Source organism: Pongo pygmaeus, chromosome 6, assembly GCF_028885625.2.
Source record: "Pongo pygmaeus isolate AG05252 chromosome 6, NHGRI_mPonPyg2-v2.0_pri, whole genome shotgun sequence".
Taxonomy (NCBI): domain Eukaryota; kingdom Metazoa; phylum Chordata; class Mammalia; order Primates; family Hominidae; genus Pongo; species Pongo pygmaeus.
In genome coordinates, this window is record NC_072379.2 from 116,309,134 (window position 1) to 116,330,063 (window position 20,930).

The 20,930-nt window shown below is 35.7% G+C and overlaps 1 protein-coding gene across 1 annotated transcript in view; it reads left to right on the forward strand.

The window, feature by feature from the left end:
- The window catches only part of CFTR (CF transmembrane conductance regulator), a 193,483-nt gene that overhangs the window by 113,795 nt on the left and 58,758 nt on the right, over positions 1-20,930 (forward strand). Inside the window, exons 13-18 of the mRNA XM_054495543.1 lie at positions 1,450-1,536; positions 3,040-3,763; positions 6,032-6,160; positions 13,760-13,797; positions 14,466-14,716; positions 17,610-17,689. Of these exons, the coding sequence (XP_054351518.1) occupies positions 1,450-1,536; positions 3,040-3,763; positions 6,032-6,160; positions 13,760-13,797; positions 14,466-14,716; positions 17,610-17,689 (1,309 nt within the window). The remainder of the gene's footprint in view (positions 1-1,449; positions 1,537-3,039; positions 3,764-6,031; positions 6,161-13,759; positions 13,798-14,465; positions 14,717-17,609; positions 17,690-20,930) is intronic.

The following is a 20,930-nucleotide window of genomic DNA, read 5'->3' on the forward strand; positions in this document are numbered from 1 at the left end:
GACAAGATAATGGCTTCTAAATAAATGGAAATTGATTATTTTTATCTGTGAGCCAAAGTAAGACTTATTCTAAGCATTCCACAAATTTAGATAAGATAGAGTATATGGCTTCTAGACATCCAACATAGAATTGAGTTTGTGTTATCAGTTTAAGATTTGGTTTTGCTGTAAGGTGCACACACTTTGAGGAACTAAAAATAATTGTCTATTCTTATTCTGATCAGAATGTGTAATGTGTTGTGTGGTTTTGGATGATGAATTTCTTATTTCTAATCTCATAAGAAACTTGTCATAGATGTGAGGGAGAGAATTAAGAACTGAGTGTGGGGAAGAAACTGTGTACATTTTGATGGGATCCATTATGTAGCTCTTGCATACTGTCTTCAAAAATAAGTTACACTATAAAGGTTGATTTAGACGTTTAAAGTTTTGCCATTGATTTTTAAAAAAATGTTTAAATTGGCTTTAAAAATTTCTTAATTGTGTGCTGAATACAATTTTCTTTTTTACAGAAGTACCAACAGTTACATGTATAAACACAGAATCCTATGTACTTGAGATATAAGTAAGGTTACTAACAATCACACCTCAAAAATTTAAATGTTATGAAGAAATTATCTCATTTCTATTAATATGGGAACTGTGTCTTCATCTTTATTACTGTTCTAAGGTCAATTCAATGTAGATTTTACTTGCTTATAGTTTCATATTTTAGCTAAATAGTAAAATAATATGGATATACATTTTGTTGTGAATTACTCATACTTTCCTTATTTGGAACTTTTATGAATATGATATAGTGACTGAAACTACAAGGAACAAAATGTAGTATCAATTATACAGTTGTGGCAGCACTGCTATCAATTTGTTGATAGTGGTTAACACTTAGAAAAACATTTTTAAAATAATTTCACATAGTAATGTAATTTATTAGCTGTCTCTGACATTTTACAATTTGAAATAGTTTATTTTCTTCTTGGTGTCCTCACCAAAACCCAACATCTTTGAGGGCAGGAACTGTATAATTTTTGCCATTGTATTTTGAGCACATAGCATGGTACTTGCCTCTAAATAGATACTATTGTTAAAAGGTTTTTTTTTAAGGCAATATTTTAAAGTGTATGCTATGGTACAATTCAGCTTGTGATTTTTGCTAGTTTATGCCACTTACAGTTAGCAAAACCACTTCAGCAGTTCTTGGAATGTTGTGAAAAGTGATAAAAATCTTCTGCAACTTATTCCTTTATTCCTCATTTAAAATAATCTACCCTAGTAAAAACATGTATAAAAGTGCTACTTCTGCACCACTTTTGAGAATAGTGTTATTTCAGTGAATCGATGTGGTGACCATATTGTAATGCATGTAGTGAACTGTTTAAGGCAAATCATCTGCACTAAAAGACCAGGAAATAGTGAGGAAATGTAATTTAATTTCCATTTTCTTTTTAGAGCAGTATACAAAGATGCTGATTTGTATTTATTAGACTCTCCTTTTGGATACCTAGATGTTTTAACAGAAAAAGAAATATTTGAAAGGTATGTTCTTTGAATACCTTACTTATAATGCTCATGCTAAAATACAAGAAAGAAAGACTATCCCATCATAGATTGCATTTTACCTCTTGAGAAATATGTTCACCATTGTTGGTATGGCAGAATGTAGCATGGTATTAACTCAAATCTGATCTGCCCTACCAGGCCAAGATTCAAGATTACTTCCATTAAAACCTTTTCTGACCGCCTCATGCTAAACCAGTTTCTCCCATTCCTATACTGTTATAGCAATTGCTATCTATGTAGTTTTTGCAGTATCATTGCCTTGTGATATATATTACTTTAATTGATTATTATACTTAACAGTTTTTTTTACTTTTTGTGTTAGTATTTTATTCTGTCTTCTCCATAGATAGTACACTTCTTTAGAAAATACATATGCTAAGTGTTTTACTGGTTTAATGTAGGTGAATGCTTAGACTACTCATCTACCTCAATACTTCCTTGGAGATCTCCTCCTCAGTCACACAGATCTCAGGACTTATATTTCCTTGGAACTCCCATTAGGGTCCAGTGTACATGAAATTCCCTAGACAGACAGACAGTCAGTTATATGGCTTGATTTCAAAGTTTCAAAATGATTTAACGGACTATCAAGTAGTTTATTAGGAGAACAGTTATTATATTCTTCTAAAAATAAAGATTTTAAGCAATAAAGACGTATATGTATATAAAATGGCTGGGTTATTCCTAGAAGTATCTTTCTTAGAATTTAGTTAAATTTAATATCCAAGATACTATCTTTTCAACCCTGAGATTTTGAAAAGTAACTTCTATCAATATAAACTTTACTACATTTGTATTGTGTTAGTGTGTTACAGTATAATCTAGAACAATGTATCTTTCTATATGATATATGACATTTTAATGCCTAAAAAAACAGATAATTCTTAGATGATTCTAGTCAGGATTTACTTCTAGAATAGATTAAAATTTTATTTGAGGAGAATCAAATTAATTATCGAATTCTCAGTTGTTATTGTTGCTGTTTTATTTTTAGTGAAACAGATTAGTCTTAATGTAAACACTTGAGAAATAAATTGGTGGTCAACCTAAAATGTAAAAAAGAAATTAATAGAAAATTTAAAGAGCAACAAAGCTCTGACATTTAAAAGAAATGAAGTACAAATCTCTAGGGACCTTAAAGATCATCTAATAATTTCCTCATTTTCTAGATAAATAAACTGAGAGACCCAGAGGATAAATGATTTGCTCAAAGTCAAATATCTACTTAATATAGGAAATTTAATTTCATTCTCGGTCTGTTAACATGCAACTTTTCAATGTAGCATGTTATTTCATGCTATCAGAATTCACAGGGTACCAATTTAATTACTACAGAGTTCTTACAGAATCATTTAAAATATAATAAAATTGTATGATAGAGATTATATGCAATAAAACATTAACAAAATGCTAAAATGCAAGACATATTGCAATAAAGTATTTATAAAATTGATATTTATATCTTTTTATATCTTAAAGCTGTGTCTGTAAACTGATGGCTAACAAAACTAGGATTTTGGTCACTTCTAAAATGGAACATTTAAAGAAAGCTGACAAAATATTAATTTTACATGAAGGTAGCAGCTATTTTTATGGGACATTTTCAGAACTCCAAAATCTACGGCCAGACTTTAGCTCAAAACTCATGGGATGTGATTCTTTCGACCAATTTAGTGCAGAAAGAAGAAATTCAATCCTAACTGAGACTTTACGCCGTTTCTCATTAGAAGGAGATGCTCCTGTCTCCTGGACAGAAACAAAAAAACAACCTTTTAAACAGACTGGAGAGTTTGGGGAAAAAAGGAAGAATTCTATTCTCAATCCAATCAACTCTATACGAAAATTTTCCATTGTACAAAAGACTCCCTTACAAATGAATGGCATCGAAGAGGATTCTGATGAGCCTTTCGAGAGAAGGGTGTCCTTAGTTCCAGATTCTGAGCAGGGAGAGGCGATACTGCCTCGCATCAGCGTGATCAGCACTGGCCCCATGCTTCAGGCACGAAGGAGGCAGTCTGTTCTGAACCTGATGACACAGTCAGTTAACCAAGGTCAGAACATTCACCGAAAGACAACAGCATCCACACGAAAAGTGTCACTGGCCCCTCAGGCAAACTTGACTGAATTGGATATATATTCAAGAAGGTTATCTCAAGAAACTGGCTTGGAAATAAGTGAAGAAATTAATGAAGAAGACTTAAAGGTAGGTATACATCGCTTGGGGGTATTTCACCCCACAGAGTGCAATTGAGTAGAATGCAATATGTAGAATGTAACAAAATTTACTCAAATCATAGGATTAGGATAAGGTATATCTTAAAACTCAGAAAGTATGAAGTTCATTAATTATGCAAGCAACTTTAAAATGTAAAATAACAAATGATTTCTTTTTGCAATGGACATATCTCTTCCCATAAAATGGGAAAGGATTTAGTTTTCGGTCCTTTACTAAGTCAGTGATAACTGTAACTATAAGTTAGAAAGCATCTGCTTTATTACCATCTTGAACCCTCTGTGAGAAGAGGTGCAGTATAAATAACTGTATAAATAAATAGTAGCTTTCATTATTTATAGCTCGCAAAATAATCTGTATGGAAGTAGCATACATAAGGTATATAAGCATTTAGCCTCTTGATAGGACTAACTCACATTCTGGTTTGTATATCAGTCTTGCCTGAATTTAGCTAGTGTGGGCTTTTTTAATTTTGTGAGCTTGCTTTATACATTGGGTTTCTGAAAAGATTTCTTTAGAGAATGTATATGAAGCTTAACATGTACTAGTGCCAATCTTCAGACAGAAAGTTTGTTATATTAGGTTTTAAGAATAAAAGCATTTTATTTTTAAAACAGGAAATAATATAAAAAGGAGAGTTTTTGTTGTTTTAGTAGAAAACTTAATGCCTTGGATGAAATGAGCCATGGGCAGGGTTGTAATGAATTGATATGTTTAATAGTATAGATCATTTGTGAATAATGTGACCTTTGACAAGACACAAGCCCTTGACATCTATAGGCAGAAGTTTCCTTCTTTGTAAAATGAGGGAATAAAATAGATCCCTAAAGTGTGTAATTTTAGTATTTCTATACTTTATGAAGGTTTCCTAAATGATAGTTCATCTATATAGTGTTTTTTTGTGTGTTTGTTTGTTTGAGATGGAGTCTCGCTCTGTCACCCAGGCTGGAGTGAAATGGTGCAACCTTGGCTCACTGCAACCTCTGCCTCCTGGGTTCAAGCTAATCTCCTGCCTCAGCCTCCTGAGTAGCTGAGATTACAGGCTTGCGCCACCACGCCGAGCTGATTTTTGTATTTTTAGTAGAGAAGGGGTTTAATCATGTTGGCCAGGCTGGTCTTGAACTCCTGACCTTGTGATCCGCCCACCTCAGCCTCCCAAAGTTCTAGGATTACAGGCGTGAGCCACCACATCCAGCCTGAGCCACTGCGCCCAGCCCATCCATATAGTTTAATATCAATCTAAATGAGTTTCTCAATCCTGAGCCTAAAAATTTAGTTGTAAAGAATGATATCCTTGACTAATAATAGTTTCTATTTATGGATTGCATCTAGTGCTAGGTGGCATATATTTAGTCCCCACAACTACCCTGAAAGGTATTTAAAATTTTTCACATTTGCAGATAAGGAAACTAAAGTTCAGAGAAGTTCAGCAACATGCTTGAATTCAAGCGGCTCCTAGGATGTTAATGGTGGAGATTGGGTTCAAATCCAGATCTGTCTGACTCAAAAAATGCATACTCCTAACCAGTGCACTATATCCCAATTCCATAGGAGCCCTTCTTTGTGATTCATAGCGCTTTCCCATGAGTTTTGTTGATTTTGTGAGAAACAAAACTATCTTTTTCCTTTGGACTATCTGGAATCTCTCTTTTTCAAATTTTTGAAATGTATCTCTATGCCAAAAGACAAAGATGTCTAGAGGACTATGCCTAGGATGAGAATTATGTAATTTAAATCACAGCTGGAAAGAGAGAGAGTCCTAAGTTACTAAAAAATGTTCAAACACAAATGGGCTTTCAGTCTATTGGAAGACCTTTATAGCTAGAAGTATACTGAACTGTACTTGTCCATGGACCCCTGAAGAAACAGGTTAAATCAAAGAGAGTTCTGGGAAACTTCATTTAGATGGTATCATTCATTTGATAAAAGGTATGCCACTGTTAAGCCTTTAATGGTAAAATTGTCCAATAATAATACAGTTATATAATCAGTGATACATTTTTAGAATTTTGAAAAATTACGGTGTTTCTCATTTTTAATAAAGCTGTGTTGCTCCAGTAGACATTATTCTGGCTATAGAATGACATGATACATGGCATTTATAATGATTTATATTTGTTAAAATACACTTAGATTCAAGTAATACTATTCTTTTATTTTCATATATTAAAAATAAAACCACAATGGTGGCATGAAACTGTACTGTCTTATTCTAATAGCCATAATTCTTTTATGCAGGAGTGCTTTTTTGATGATATGGAGAGCATACCAGCAGTGACTACATGGAACACATACCTTCGATATATTACTGTCCACAAGAGCTTAATTTTTGTGCTAATTTGGTGCTTAGTAATTTTTCTGGCAGAGGTAAGAATGTTCTATTGTAAAGTATTACTGGATTTAAAGTTAAATTAAGATAGTTTGGGGATGTATACATATATATGCACACACATATAAATATGTATATATACACATATATGTATATATGTATATATTACATATATTTGTGATTTTAAAGTATATAATGGTATAGATTCATATAATTCTTAGCTTCTGAAAAATCAACAATTAGAACCACTACTGATATTTTATTATTTCATATTACATATAAAATATATTTAAATACAAATGTAAGAAGAGTTTTTAATAGATTTTTAATAAATGTTAAGAGATTCAAAAGCTCAAAGTAGAAGGCTTTTATTTGAATTGAAATTAAACAATTAGAATCACTGTTGATATTTTATTATTTCATATTACATATAAAATATATTTAAATATAAAGATAAGAGTTTTTAATAGATTTTATAATAAATGTTAAGAGATTAAAAAACTGAAAGTAGAAGGCTTTTATTTGGATTGAAATTAAAGGCTAGGCATGGTGGTTCATGCCTGTAATCCCAGAATTTTAGGAGACTGAGGGGGGAGGATTGCTTGAGCCCAGGGGTTAAGACCAGCCTAGGCAACACAGTGAGACACCGTATCTACAAAAAAATTAAAAAATTAGCTGGGCATGGTGGTGTGTGCCTGTATGCTACCATTTACTAAGGAGGCTGAGGTGGGAGAATTGCTTGAGCCTGGGAGGTCAAGGCTGCCGTGAGCTGTGATTGTGCCACTGCATTCTAGCCTGGGTGCCAGAGAGAGACTCTATCTCTAAATAAATAAATAAGTAAATAAATAAACAACAACAGCAAAAACACTCAAAGCAAATCTGTGTAAATTTTGAATTCATTTTGAGAAGTGACAGCATGCTGGCAGCCCTCACAGCCCTCGCTCGCTCTCGGGGGCCTCCTTGGCCTTGGCACCCACTCTGGCTGCCCATGAGGAGCCCTTCAGCCCTCTACTGCACTGTGGGAGCCCCTTTCTGGGTTGGCCAAGGCCAGAACCGGCTCCCTCAGCTTGCGGGGAGCTGTGGAGCGAGAGGCGTGGGCGGGAACCGGGGCTGTGCCTGCGCTTGTGGGCCAGCGGGAGTTCCAGGTGGGCGTGGGCTTGGCAGGCCCTGCACTCGGAGCTGCCAGCCGGACCGCAAGCCCCAAGCAGTGAGGGGCTTAGCACCTGGCCCAGCAGCTGCTGTGCTCGATTTCTTGCCGGGCCTTAGCTGCCTCCCCGCAAGGCAGGGCTTGGGACTTGCAGCCTGCCATGCCTGAGCCTCCCCCGCAACCCCCCGCACAGTGGGCTGCTGCGTGGCCCAAGCCTCCCCGACGAGCACCGCCCCCTGCTCCAGGGCGCCCAGTCCCATAGACCGCCCAAGGGCTGAGGAGTGTGGGCACATGGCGCAGGACTGGCAGGCAGCTCCACCTGCAGCCCCAGTGCGGGATCCATTGGGTGAAGCCAGCTGGGCTCCTGAGTCTGGTGGGGACTTGGAGAATCTTTATGTCTAGCTAAGGGATTGTAAATACACCAATCGGCACTCTGTATCTAGCTCAAGGTTTGTAAATACACCAATCAGCACTCTGTATCTAGCTCAGGGTTTGTAAATACACCAGTGGACACTTTGTATCTAGCTAACCTAGTGGGGAGGTGGAGAACTTTTGTGTCTAGCTCAGGGATTGTAAACGCACCAATCAGCACCCTGTCAAAACGGACCAATCAGCTCTGTGTAAAACAAACCAATCGGCTCTCTGTAAAATGGACCAATCAGCAGGATGTGGGTGGGGCCAGATAAGAGAATAAAAGCAGGCTGCCTGAGCCAGCAGTGGCGACTCGCTTGGTCCGTGGACGCCTTATTCTTTTGCTCTTTGCGATAAATTTTGCTACTGCTCACTCTTTTGGTCCACATTGCCTTTTTGAGCTGTAACACTCACTGCGAAGGTCTGCAGCTTCACTCCTGAAGCCAGCGAGACCACGAACCCACCAGAAGGAAGAAACTCCGGACACATCCGAACATCAGAAGGAACAAACTCCGGACATGCGGCCTTTAAGAACTGTAACACTCACCGCCAGGGTCGGTAGCTTCATTCTTGAAGTCAGTGAGACCAAGAACCCACCAATTCCGGACACAATTTGACTCCAGAAAATGGGTGTCCAACCTTGTGGCTTCCCTGGGCCACATTGGAAGAAGAAAAGAGTTGTCTTGGGTCACACATAAAATACACTTACTATAGCAGATAAGCTAAAAAAAAAGAAAAAGGTCCATGCATAATCTTTGTGATATCTGCCAGCACTGATAAGCAAAATTGTCCTCTCATTCAAAAGGTTGGATACAGCTGCTCTAGATATATTATTATTAAATATGCAGGCAATTACTGTTTAAGTGAGGATTTCTTCACAAAATGAGTTTAAAAATATATATTAGTGGCTTAGCATTCATTTTAGACAACCATTTCAGAGATTCAAATCACACACTTCCTTACAGAAATTTTGTTGTCTTCAATGTCCCCATTGTGGTTTCTTTACCAAGCCTCTACTGTTCTTCACATCACCAAGTTAAAAAAAAAAGCGGGGGGGTTGGGGGGGGCGCAGAATGAAAATTGCATGGTAGGCCACAAGTTCAGATCCTCATCGACACAAGAGGTGCCTGAAGCAGTGGATGAGGCTTTTCTCTGAATCACGAGCAGCCACATAAATGCTTAAAAGGGCCTGGCAGGGAGCGTCAGTGGGTGATGTGGGTGATGTGGCTGGGAGGCTGAATGGAGAGCATTTGTTCTTCAGTTATCTATAGAAGGCAGCTGTCACTCAGCACCAGCTAAGGCCTTCCCATGAGGGAATTGGGGATCAGGTTTCCCAGATCTTTTTATGTATCAGGATAAGACAGAGATCCAGCTTTTTTTGGGTAATTATTTCCTATTTTAAAATACGGGTAGTTGATTAAATAAAAACAAACGAATGAACACCATATGGGCACAGCAAAACACATCTGTGGCTTGGATTCAGCTTGTGAATGATTACTGCAGATATTTATTCTAGAGGACACCCCTGGGTATGTCCTAATATAAAACCTAAATCTAAACTCAAGGCCCATGCTACCTTCAGAGAATAAATGACCCAGAAAAAGAACCACCTCTCCTAAGGAAGTATAAATGTGTAAATAACTGAGACCCAAACTAACAACTATACATTTTTCCTATTGTTGGGCTGTTGCTAACCTCAATTAAGAAGGCTTGATGATATTTGTAAAGTATCATCACTCCACCATGGTCCAGTAATATCTGATCACTCCACCATGGTCCAGTAACATCTGAATGGTCAAGAAATATTTAACATATGTACCAAAAATTTGTGTATACTACTGTACCAATAAACCATTTGTTTCCATTTGATCTCTGAGTGTGGTAACTCATGTTATTTGCCTTGCTGTTGTAAATAAACAAACCAAATGGAGGCTTGATGCAAGATGCAGTGTAGCATAGTGCCAACTCTGGACTCCGACTACTCAGGGTGTAAATTCTAACTCTGTTCTATTAATACCATGAAACTGAGCAAGTTAGTTAAAACTCGCTGGGCCCATTTCCTCATTTATACAATGGAGATTTTAATAGTACAGCTACATAGGCCATTTTGTGGTTTAAAATACATCATGATTATAAAACACTTAATGTAGGGCTTGCTACATAACGAGCAAGGTTTGTTGCTGTTATCGTTAATATCCTTAATTCTCATTATTACAAAGCTTGAGATAGTATGAGGTGAACAAGTTCATAACAGCAGCATAATGAAAATTTTAATAATTCTTTTTATACTTTAACAAAAATGCGAGATTAGGTAATTTGCTATTTTTACATGAGTAATAAATATTGCATTAAAATGTATTTAAAATTTACCACATTAATGTCTGCCAGTCATGCCAAATGACCAACATGAATGTGAATAAAACTCAGCCTGTGCCCATTTAATCTTAACCAACCCTTTATAATTGTTAATGATTTGAACCTCTGCCTTGAAAGATCACATTACTTGATTGTCTTCAACTTATCTGAATGTGGTAGTGATTTCTGTAAATTTATAGGAGCTTTGTCTCATGCAGCTCCATGGAGTTGAACTTATACACCTTTAAAATGGCATATACTTAATTAATTGAGTGTTGATCTGCTTCACATGTGTATAATATTATTAGCTCACTAAACCAAGAAAACAGTGGTCCTTTAGGGAAAGAAACTAAATTACAACAGAGAATATAAATACCATATAAATATCTATTATTTATTGAACTGTCACAATTATTGCAAAAAATTACCTTTTAGTGGACAAAACAATTGATATTGCCCTTTTCTGGGAAGAAATAATGTAATATATGATGAATATTTTTGGCCAATATCCTCTAGACCTTGCCAGTTAACTGGCTCTCAAAATTTTGAATAATAAAAACTTGGTGATAGTAGAAAAATAGTAATTTTTTAAAAGTATGTGCACAATTATACAACTAAACAATTCATTCACCAGTGTTCACAATTCTGTTGCCTTCTTTGAATCAAAATTTACATAGTTTTTCTTTTAGACTAAGCTCCTTTATGATACCAGTGTGCCCGTTTCTCATTACCATTGAAATGTCTCATGAGCATGTCACATTCTGGTACAACTGCTAATCCAGGATGACAGTTTAGTTCTTTTAAATCCAATTGAGAGCCTTATACTCATGACCAGAGAACCTAAAGAAAGGTTAAGATACATTTATTCCTTGATGTAAGTGATTTGTCTATTTTTAGTTTTCCTAACGGTCATATTTCAATTTAGATTTATGGTTTTTATAGGTTAGGTAAAATATGCTTCCCTTTTGCGATATGAAATATGTAGTCTTTTAAAAAATTTCTGCAAAGCTATTAAACTGAAAAAAAATTAATTTGGCCTATTCAGTTTGTTAGCACTTACCATTTTGGAAAAAGAGTGACTCTACTTTTGTATTTTGTAACATTTTCCCTACTATAGGGCAGTATCTTCTGTAAGTTCTTAGATATTAGCACCAAATAAATAGGCAAAAAAATTCTATTATGTTAATTCTTAGAACCCCTGCTTGGCAGTGCATCATTGACTAGATGGAGAAGAAATGAAAATAATACATTAGGAAGCAGTTTCCTGGTTCTTTTGAAAACAACTAGAGAGTCTTTTTCTTGACTGGAATATCTGAAGATCCTGTTTAATGCTTTCATTCTATGATTGTTAAGAATATGTCATAGAACTGCTGTATCCTGTTTCTTTACGACTTCCCTTCTGTTTGTTGATTAGAAATCCCTGAGTGGCTTTACATTATTAGTACAGTAGATATGTAGTATATTCCCATAATACTACTGCTGCTATTGACTAATAGTAATTATTTTAGGGCAGCTTTATGACAGTTGGTTTATGTTTTAGGGTGTCATTTGACTTGTGAAGCATTGAAATCTGGGTATTAAGCACACTGTTTTCTATGTGGTATGGAATGATTCTTAAAGCCCTGAGAAAGTGGAAAATAGAAATATTTTTCCTTTTTACCATAATCACCTACGACTGTCACTCTATCATAAACTGCATAAACTTTATAACCTCAAAACATTTTGGAAATGAAATGACAGAACTTGCTTACTCAATTGCTTCTATATACACCAAATATTTTTTAAAAGTATTATATTAAGTCCTTGAAAATATTTTGTTCTAGTCAATATACGCAGTTTAGGTTGGTAGTTTTATGCGGAAACAGTGAGGAAATAATTTTATATTATGATGACTAGACCAGTCTTTGAACATCGCTTTGGTTATTGTTCCATTAGTAAATATTATAATTATTTCTGAGATTTACTCACCTTCAAAGAATGTTGGCAATGCCAGCATTATTAACACTCCTCTAGTCAGAACAAAGGGGAAATATAATAACAAAATATAATAATAGCCAAATAAAGAGTGACTTAGGATGTACACCCTTATCTGGGATCCTGAGTAATTCGATTATTCTTAGGAAATACACTTTTGTGCTAGAACAAAGACTTTTGAAATAGCTAGATTATTTCTGGGTTTCTTTTCATTTTGAATTAACTTGAATTTCAAGAAAACAAGGATAGTTTTTACTGATGCAGTGCATAGAAGCTCTGTGTACAATGAAGAAAAGTAGGAAAGTGAGAAAAATGCCGTTAGATTTTTCATCGTTATACTATCTGATATGTGAATTTAACTAAAACTTATATACCTCATTAAAGTATAGTACTTCCTAATGTAATTTCTTAATTTAAGTGTTCCCCATAAGGTTTTTTTTATATAAACTTAAGTACTGTTAAATATTTAAGGCAAATTCAGGTATAAAATAAGACTTGTTGATATCTTATTCCAAGCATGTTTGTTTCTCTCCTATTTATTTTTATTCTGTGTTCATTTCCAAAATTGTTTTACTCACAACTGTTTGTTTTTTCTGTTTCATTCTGTGGTAAAGGTATTATTTGGCTAATTGTATAATTTCAGTGTCATTTCTAATATTCCAATTGTGATAGTGTCAACACAAGATTAAATTTCTCTACACGGTTTATGAGAATGGAATGCCAAATTGAAATAGAACAGAGCACAGATGATCTAAATATAAAAAGAACTACAAAAATCACAGTTGTTTAAAAAGGTTTTTTGTTTGTTTATATATGGTGCAGAACATTTGTTCCTCAGCCAAATGTTTCCACCTTGAGAAAGCTATAGAGATTCTATGTAGTCCTAGTACCAATAATATGTTTTAACCTGAATGTACCTTATCTTTATTCATAAACTGTGACTTTTTACACTGTTGAAACTTTTTTTTTTAAGACAATCTCACTCTGTCGTCCAGTCTGGAGTGCAGCAGTGGTGTGATCTTGCCTCACTGCAACCTCTAACCTTCTGGGTTCAAGCAATTCTGGTGCCTCAGCCACCTGAGTAGTTGGGATCACAGGTGTATGCCACCAGGCCCGGCTAATATTTTTTGGTATTTCTAGTAGAGATGAGTTTTGCCACATTGGCCAGGCTGGCTTGAAACTCCTGGCCTCAAGTGATCTGCCTGCCTTGGCCTCCCAAAGTGCTGGTATTACAAGTGTGAGCCACTGTGCCTGGCCTGAAACTCGTAATTCATTTCCATTAATATTAATCTCACCTTTTCCAATAATTAATTGATTTCACAGGTATTAGGCCCTATAATCATTGAATGACTAATGAAATTATTTATAGCAAATAAACAGATTAATTATCTGCCAGCAGGCTGAGATTAGTTTCTTTAAAAAATGTTTATTATTTAAAACATTCAGCTGTGATCTTGGCTTTCTTGTGAGGTTCAATAGTTTCTATTGAATAAAGGAGAGAAATGACAGAGAATTTACTTCAGTGAAATCTGAATTCCATTAACTTAATGTGGTCTCATCACAAATAATAGTACTTAGAACACCTAGTACAGCTGCTGGACCCAGGAACACAAAGCAAAGGAAGATGAACTTGTGTGTACATTGATATTGGTATACACATCAAATGGTGTGATGTGAATTTAGATGTGGGCATGGGAGGAATAGGTGAAGATGTCAGAAAAAAAATCAACTGTGTCTTGTTCCATTCCAGGTGGCTGCTTCTTTGGTTGTGCTGTGGCTCCTTGGAAAGTGAGTATTCCATGTCCTATTGTATAGATTGTGTTTTATTTCTGTTGATTAAATATTGTAATCCACTATGTTTGTATGTATTGTAATCCACTTTGTTTCATTTCTCCCAAGCATTATGGTAGTGGAAAAATAAGGTTTTTTGTTTAAATGATGACCATTAGTTGGGTGAGGTGACACATGCCTGTAGTCCTAGCTCCTCCACAGGCTGACGCAGGAGGATCACTTGAGCCTAGGAGTTCAGGGCTGTAGTGTTGTATCATTGTGAATAGCCACCACACTCCAGCCTGGACAATATAGCACGATACTATATCTAAAATAAAATAAAATAAAATCAATAAATTGTGAGCATGTGCAGCTCCTGCAGTTTCTAAAGAATATAGTTCTGTTCAGTTTCTGTGAAACACAATAAAAATATTTGAAATAACATTACATATTTAGGGTTTTCTTCAAATATTTTAATTTAATAAAGAACAACTCAATCTCTATCAATAGTGAGAAAGCATATCTATTTTCTTGCAATAATGATACGATTTTGAGGTTAAGGGTGCATACTCTTCTAATGCAATATATTGTATTTCTTTAGACTCAAATTTAGTTCCATTTACATGTATTGGAAATTCAATAAGTAACTTTGGCTGCCAAATAACAATTTCCGTTTTGCTTTACAGCACTCCTCTTCAAGACAAAGGGAATAGTACTCATAGTAGAAATAACAGCTATGCAGTGATTATCACCAGCACCAGTTCGTATTATGTGTTTTACATTTACGTGGGAGTAGCCGACACTTTGCTTGCTATGGGATTCTTCAGAGGTCTACCACTGGTGCATACTCTAATCACAGTGTCGAAAATTTTACACAACAAAATGTTACATTCTGTTCTTCAAGCACCTATGTCAACCCTCAACACGTTGAAAGCAGGTACTTTACTAGGTCTAAGAAATGAAACTGCTGATCCACCATCAATAGGGCCTGTGGTTTTGTTGGTTTTCTAATGGCAGTGCTGGCTTTTGCACAGAGGCATCTGCCCTTTGTTGAACCTCCTTTTGACTGGCATGCACATGTCTCAGATATTATAGGTTATCATATATTGTTGCTCCTAATATTTCTGTGTTAGATAATTAGAGTAGCTTGGTTTGTAAGAACATGATGTTGGTGGGACTGTAGCAGCACAAGAAGGCCCTTATGGGTCAGTCATACCTCTCTTTTCAGATATTTGGTCTAGCTCTTTTCTGGGCATCTTGTTGCCAATATATAGTATTGCTCAAAAGGGCAGGAGATTTGAAGTGATCAAGGAAAATATATTTTTTCTATTGATTAAGTCTTTTGATGGGGTAGAATAATCTAATTTCATGTAACTGCTCAAAGTTATATGGTAGGGGGGATCCCAAATGTATTTTAAAACTATTTTTATATCATCATATTTGAAGTAATAGAAAGTCAGAGTAGTAGAATAAAGGTACTAAAAATTTTAAAAACTAATAAGGTACTTTGAAAGAAATCAATTATGTTGATTCCTCATTAGACAAATTTGCACTTAAAGACAGGTTAATAAGGATTTCCCCAAGTTTTTTCATAGCAACCTGTGAGCACTTTCTCTGTTGAGGCATTTATGGTATGAAAAGATGAGTAAGGCACAGTTCTTGCCCTGGAGGAGGTCACAGGTAAGAGGAGGAGTTGACACAGAAACATTTGATATAAAGCAAGGAATAAATTCCAAGACTAAAATTTTCAGAAATCTAAAAAACTCAAGATAAGAAAAAGCCATCATATTTTCTGGGTAACAAAATTTCAGTGTTATTAGCATGTAAGAAGATCTTGATATTTACTCTGAAGCCCATGTGTGTTGCTGAAATCTTGCCTCATTTGCATATACTCATCACCATCCTCTGTTTTGGAGCTAAGAATTTTAGACTCAAGATATCCAATTAACTTGATCCATTGATTTTATTTTTTATGGAAATCTGAGACCCATAGAAGGCAGGGGATTTGCCTACATTTCTAGAAGAGTCAGACATGAGCCATGAGGCACAGTGGAAAGAACATGAGCATTGCCTGAGCTCTGAGTTGGCGCTATAAGAGCAGTGATCATGGGCAAGTGACTATTCTGAGCCTTGGCGTCCTCACCTGTTAAGTGGGGAAAAGAATATTTCAGAAGATCTTTGTGAGAATGAAACAACGCAATTTACTTGCCTGCTACATAGCCAATGGGAAATCAATATAAGTTCCCCGTGGTTCCCTTCTGTGGGGTTTTATTCCCACAGAGGGTGCACTGGCCATTCCACCTCTTCTTTTCCAAGTTCCTCATTCCCTTTAACGCTGTTCATAGTTGGTTCCAAACCATTTGAAATACAATAAGCACCAGGATGGTTTTTTCTTTCCACCAAAGCAAATTTCATTTTCTAAATACTGTTTATAAATATCAATGGCGATTTTTTCAATCTTTGATTATCATGAAAAGATACAAATATGTTTAATTAAATATGCTAAAGAAAGTATTAATAAATACATATTAAATAATTCCTACATATAAGGCTTTTTTGCTTGGGGTATGGGTGATACAAAATAAATGTGGCATGAACCCACTGACCTCTAGCAATTTATAACCTAGAAAAAGAGTTAAGATATGTTTATAAGTTCCTGTGATATAAGACATGCATATAGTCATTATAACAGAGGTGCAAACAAGATGTATTAAGTATGTCCAGAGGAGGAAGAGATTAATCCAAGCTGGAGGAAACACTGATGCTTTCTTGCAGCAGGGGCATTTGAGTTGAGAAAGGGAGGAAACATAGATTTTGACAATGAGAGCTGAGGGGAAAGGGGTTTCAGGTGGAGGGAACCGCATGGGGAAAGCAGGTAGGTAGGAAAGTGTAGAGTGTGTTTAAAGAATAGACCAGTTTGGCTGAAACAGGTTATTTGAGCAGAGGAAGCTTGTACTAGGTAGGTGGGTTGAGGCCAAATTATGCAAGGCATTAAATATTAAACTAGGAATTTTGGACTTTATCCTGCAGTTTATGGGGGGTAAATGATAAGATTTGATATCACTTTATTTGTACAGTATTATGTTACATTTTATCTAATTGTTTGTGTAATTCCTGTCTAGACAATGAATTCCTCAAGGGCAAGGAGCATGGCTTATTCACCTCAGTTATTTCAGTGCCTAGCATTGTGCCTGGTACATAGTAGACACTTATATATAACCTTTTTTAATTGAAGCAACAAGTTATCAACCTTACAAATGTGAATCCGTGATTCAGATGACAGGTTGAAATGTAGATTGTCCGCGAATAGGGCAGAAAGAGAGTATGACAAAGGAGGACAAGACAGTGGGGCAGGCAGGGAGAGAGAGCAGCCAGGGTTTCGGTAGAGGTATGTCAAAAAGGTATGGAAGTCAGAGGAGAAGGGAACCCCTATGTTATGGAATACAAATGGAAGGGAAATGATGACAACAGTAAGTTATCATTAAATGCAAGGTTGCAAAAATAAGATTGTAATAGCAGGATGAGTACCCACCTATTCCTGACATAATTTATAGTAAAAGCTATTTCAGAGACATTGGTTGTTACTTGAATCTTACAGGAATCTGAAACTTTTTAAAAGGTTTAAAAGTACAAGACAATAACTTGAACACATAATTATTTAGAATGTTTGGAAAGAAACGAAAATTTCTAAGTCTTTATCTGATTCTATTTGTTAATTCTTATTTGGGCTCTGAATGCGTCTACTGTGATCCAAATTTAGTGTTGAATATATTGATATATCTTTAAAAAATTACCATTTTTTGAGGAATTTGTCATCTTGTATATTATAGGTGGGATTCTTAATAGATTCTCCAAAGATATAGCAATTTTGGATGATCTTCTGCCTCTTACCATATTTGACTTCATCCAGGTATGTAAAAATAAGTACTGTTAAGTATGTCTGTACTATTAAAAAAAAACAAAAGCAAATGTGATTTTGTTTTCATTTTTTATTTGATTGAGAGTTGAAGTCCTGTCTATTGCATTAATTTTGTAATTATCCAAAGCCTTCAAAATAGACATAAGTTTAGTAAATTCAGTAATAAGTCAGAACTGTTTACCTGGCCCAAACCTGAGGCAATCCCACATTTAGATGTAATAGCTGTCTACTTTGGAGTGATTTGAGAGGCCCAAAGGACCATCTTTCCCCAAATCACTGGCCACAAAGTGTGACATTTTGGCATTGGCATCACTATTTGATAGAAGCCAACCTCCCCCCAAAAGGCCTGTATTAGAATGAAGATGGAATCCCTGGGTGGGTTACACTTGAAACTAGCCTCACCCATGAACACTTTGGCACAGATTAGCTAGCTCATTCCCCCACAGTAAGGACCATAAGGAAGGGACAGAAGCAAAGATAAGTTTTTGAACAAAAGAGAAGGGAAAGAAAAATCTAGGGTTTTATGAGGGCTGTCCCTGAGTGATAGATGTGAATAGGCCTCCAGGGCAGGCTGGCTCAGAGCCTGACCCTTTGGGTTGGGGTGACTGACTGGTGGTGAGAGTGGAGAAGAAAAGGGGAGTGGAGGAGATGAAAGTGACCTTGGGACATTAGGTCTCCATAAGTGACAGGATTTAAGGAGTGTTGTAAGCTGTGGTTGTTGGACCAGGTTTAAGCACAGCTTCCTGAGCTTCCTGACTGGTTTAGGTCAAGCTCCAGAGAGCAAATGCCACAGTCTCAGTGATCTCCTTGGAGAAACAGTTGGAATAGGATGCTGCCCATGTTGGGATGAGTCATTGTCCCCTCTTGCTCTTTCCCCACCCCTGCAAAATAATAATACTGTATTTGATTGAACATATAACACAAAAGAAGGATTATCACATAAGTGTGTATATATAACCAACATTGGCAGGTGCAGAAAAACCAGACTGTCAGTTTGCCTCATCTGAAATGATTGACACAAACAAATGTATTTACTGTTCCAAGTGAACTTTGGCATTTTGGATATCCTTCAGTTGTTCTGTTTAAAGATATAACTTAGAAGCAGCTGATGGAATATTTAAATCCATGTGTTGAATTCATGCGTTCAAAGAAACATGTCCTGTGTCACTAAATGCTGACATTTGTTTTTCATGTTAAGAGTGTAAATAACTGGTCCCAAATATAATATGATTACATCAGATAAAAACTGGAATGTGAACCTCTTAACTTGATTGTGAAAGTATTTGTCAATGGTGCCTCTTGATAATTATTTGAGGCTCACTTCAGAACTCTTCTGGAAGAGTTGATTTTTAAATATTCATTTTATAAATTAACATTTTTGACATATGTGATGGCTCTCAAATTTTTTCTTTTATGCCAATTTGAATCATTTCTGCTCAAATTTTTTTTCTTTAATTGAGACGGAGTCTCACTCTGTTGCCCAGGCTAGAGTGCAGTGATGCAATCTTGGCTGACTGCAACCTCCGCCTCCTGGGTTCAAGCGATTCTCTTGCGTCAGCCTCCAGAGTAGCTGGGATTACAGGCACCCATCACCATGCTGGGATAATTTTTGTATTGTTACTAGGGATGGGGTTTCACCACATTGGCCAGGCTGGTCTTGAACTCCTGAACTCCTGACCTCAAGTGACCCTCAGCCTCTTAAAGAGCTGGAATTATAGGTGTGAGCCACTGCACCAGGCCCTGTTCAACTTTTAATGCTAAGATTCATTTGCTGTTGTTTCACAAGTGATTAAGCAGAGGTCTTTTATATTAATTTACCTATTTTATTTGTAAGAAAGTCTCATATTAAGGAAGCATAATATATGACAATCCAAATACAGTACAAATTTGGTTAATTTTGATTTTGTTAAATGATTAATCACAGGGGTCCTTTAAATTGTGAGCGCCTCTGGTATACTTGTGTTATACCTCTGGTTATACTTAATTTCAAACAAATGAAATTTCATTCTATTCATGACATTTCAGAAGCAGATCTGTTGCATAAAATAAAGCATACCTATAAATTTTATTTTTTTTAAAAAAAGTCTTTGTTCACTCTATTTTCTATTATTTTTCTCTTTTTAAAATTTGAATTTTATTGTGGCAAGTCCACTTAACATGAGATTTACCCTCTTAACAGATTTTTATGTGTAAAATACAGTATTGTCCACCATGGGTAAAATGTTGCACAGCAGATCTCTGGAACTTATTCATTTTGCGCTACTGAAATCTTATACCTGTTGATTAGTAACTCCCCATTTCCCTCTCTCCCCTGTCCTGTTACCCATGGTTCTGTTCTTTGCTTCTTTGAGTTTGAGTATTTTGATACCTCATGTAATCTTCATTCTATTTTCTAACTTTGACAATGTTCTGACAAATTTGCTTTCTGGATTGGATCACTGTATAGTGAAAATTGAAAATCTGGGTTATTTTCTGCAGATTCCCACTATTTTACCTTGAGCAGACACTTATCTTGAAGGGTCTCAGGTTTGTCACTTGTAGAATGGGGAATATAAACCTGATAATGGTCCCTTTCAGTTCTAAAGTTATATCAGTTGAAAATACATGTGTCACTTATGGAAACGGGTAGAGAACTGGCTCACTGAATAGCATATGGATATTATAAAGTGGTTTTTTTAATCCTTTCTGCTGACAGTTACTTTATTTATACTTTATTCAAATGGGTTATTGTGAAGTAAGTGTTAGCAGACTTTGTACCTTTTAAAAATGTATGTATTTGGTGTAATGTAGAAATATAGAAATTTATTAAGTATGATTTATTTCAATGTTAAGCCTGAGAAAATACGCTCCGAAAGGTTAGCTAGCTTGCCTAAATGACAAGCTTGTATTTCAAGCAGAATTTGCTGAATCAAAAGACTCCAAGACGAATGCCCAGCTTTCAAAAATTGTCTAACCAAAATAAATCCTAAGATTCACCTTCATACTAGAATTATTTAAAAATAGTTTATTTTAAATTAATATTCACTTAAAATGTATTTATCATGCAATACTTCAAAGTGTCTGGGAAATGAAAATATCTCAAGATCAAAGAACACCATGTTTTCAAAACTTCAAAAATGTTATCAGTGACTTAAACAATTTTTAAAATTTTCATAGAGCCTATGAAAAATGTACTTGCAAATGGCTACTTTCTGACTAGGAATAGAATGGGGAGAGTATTTAGAAATAAATC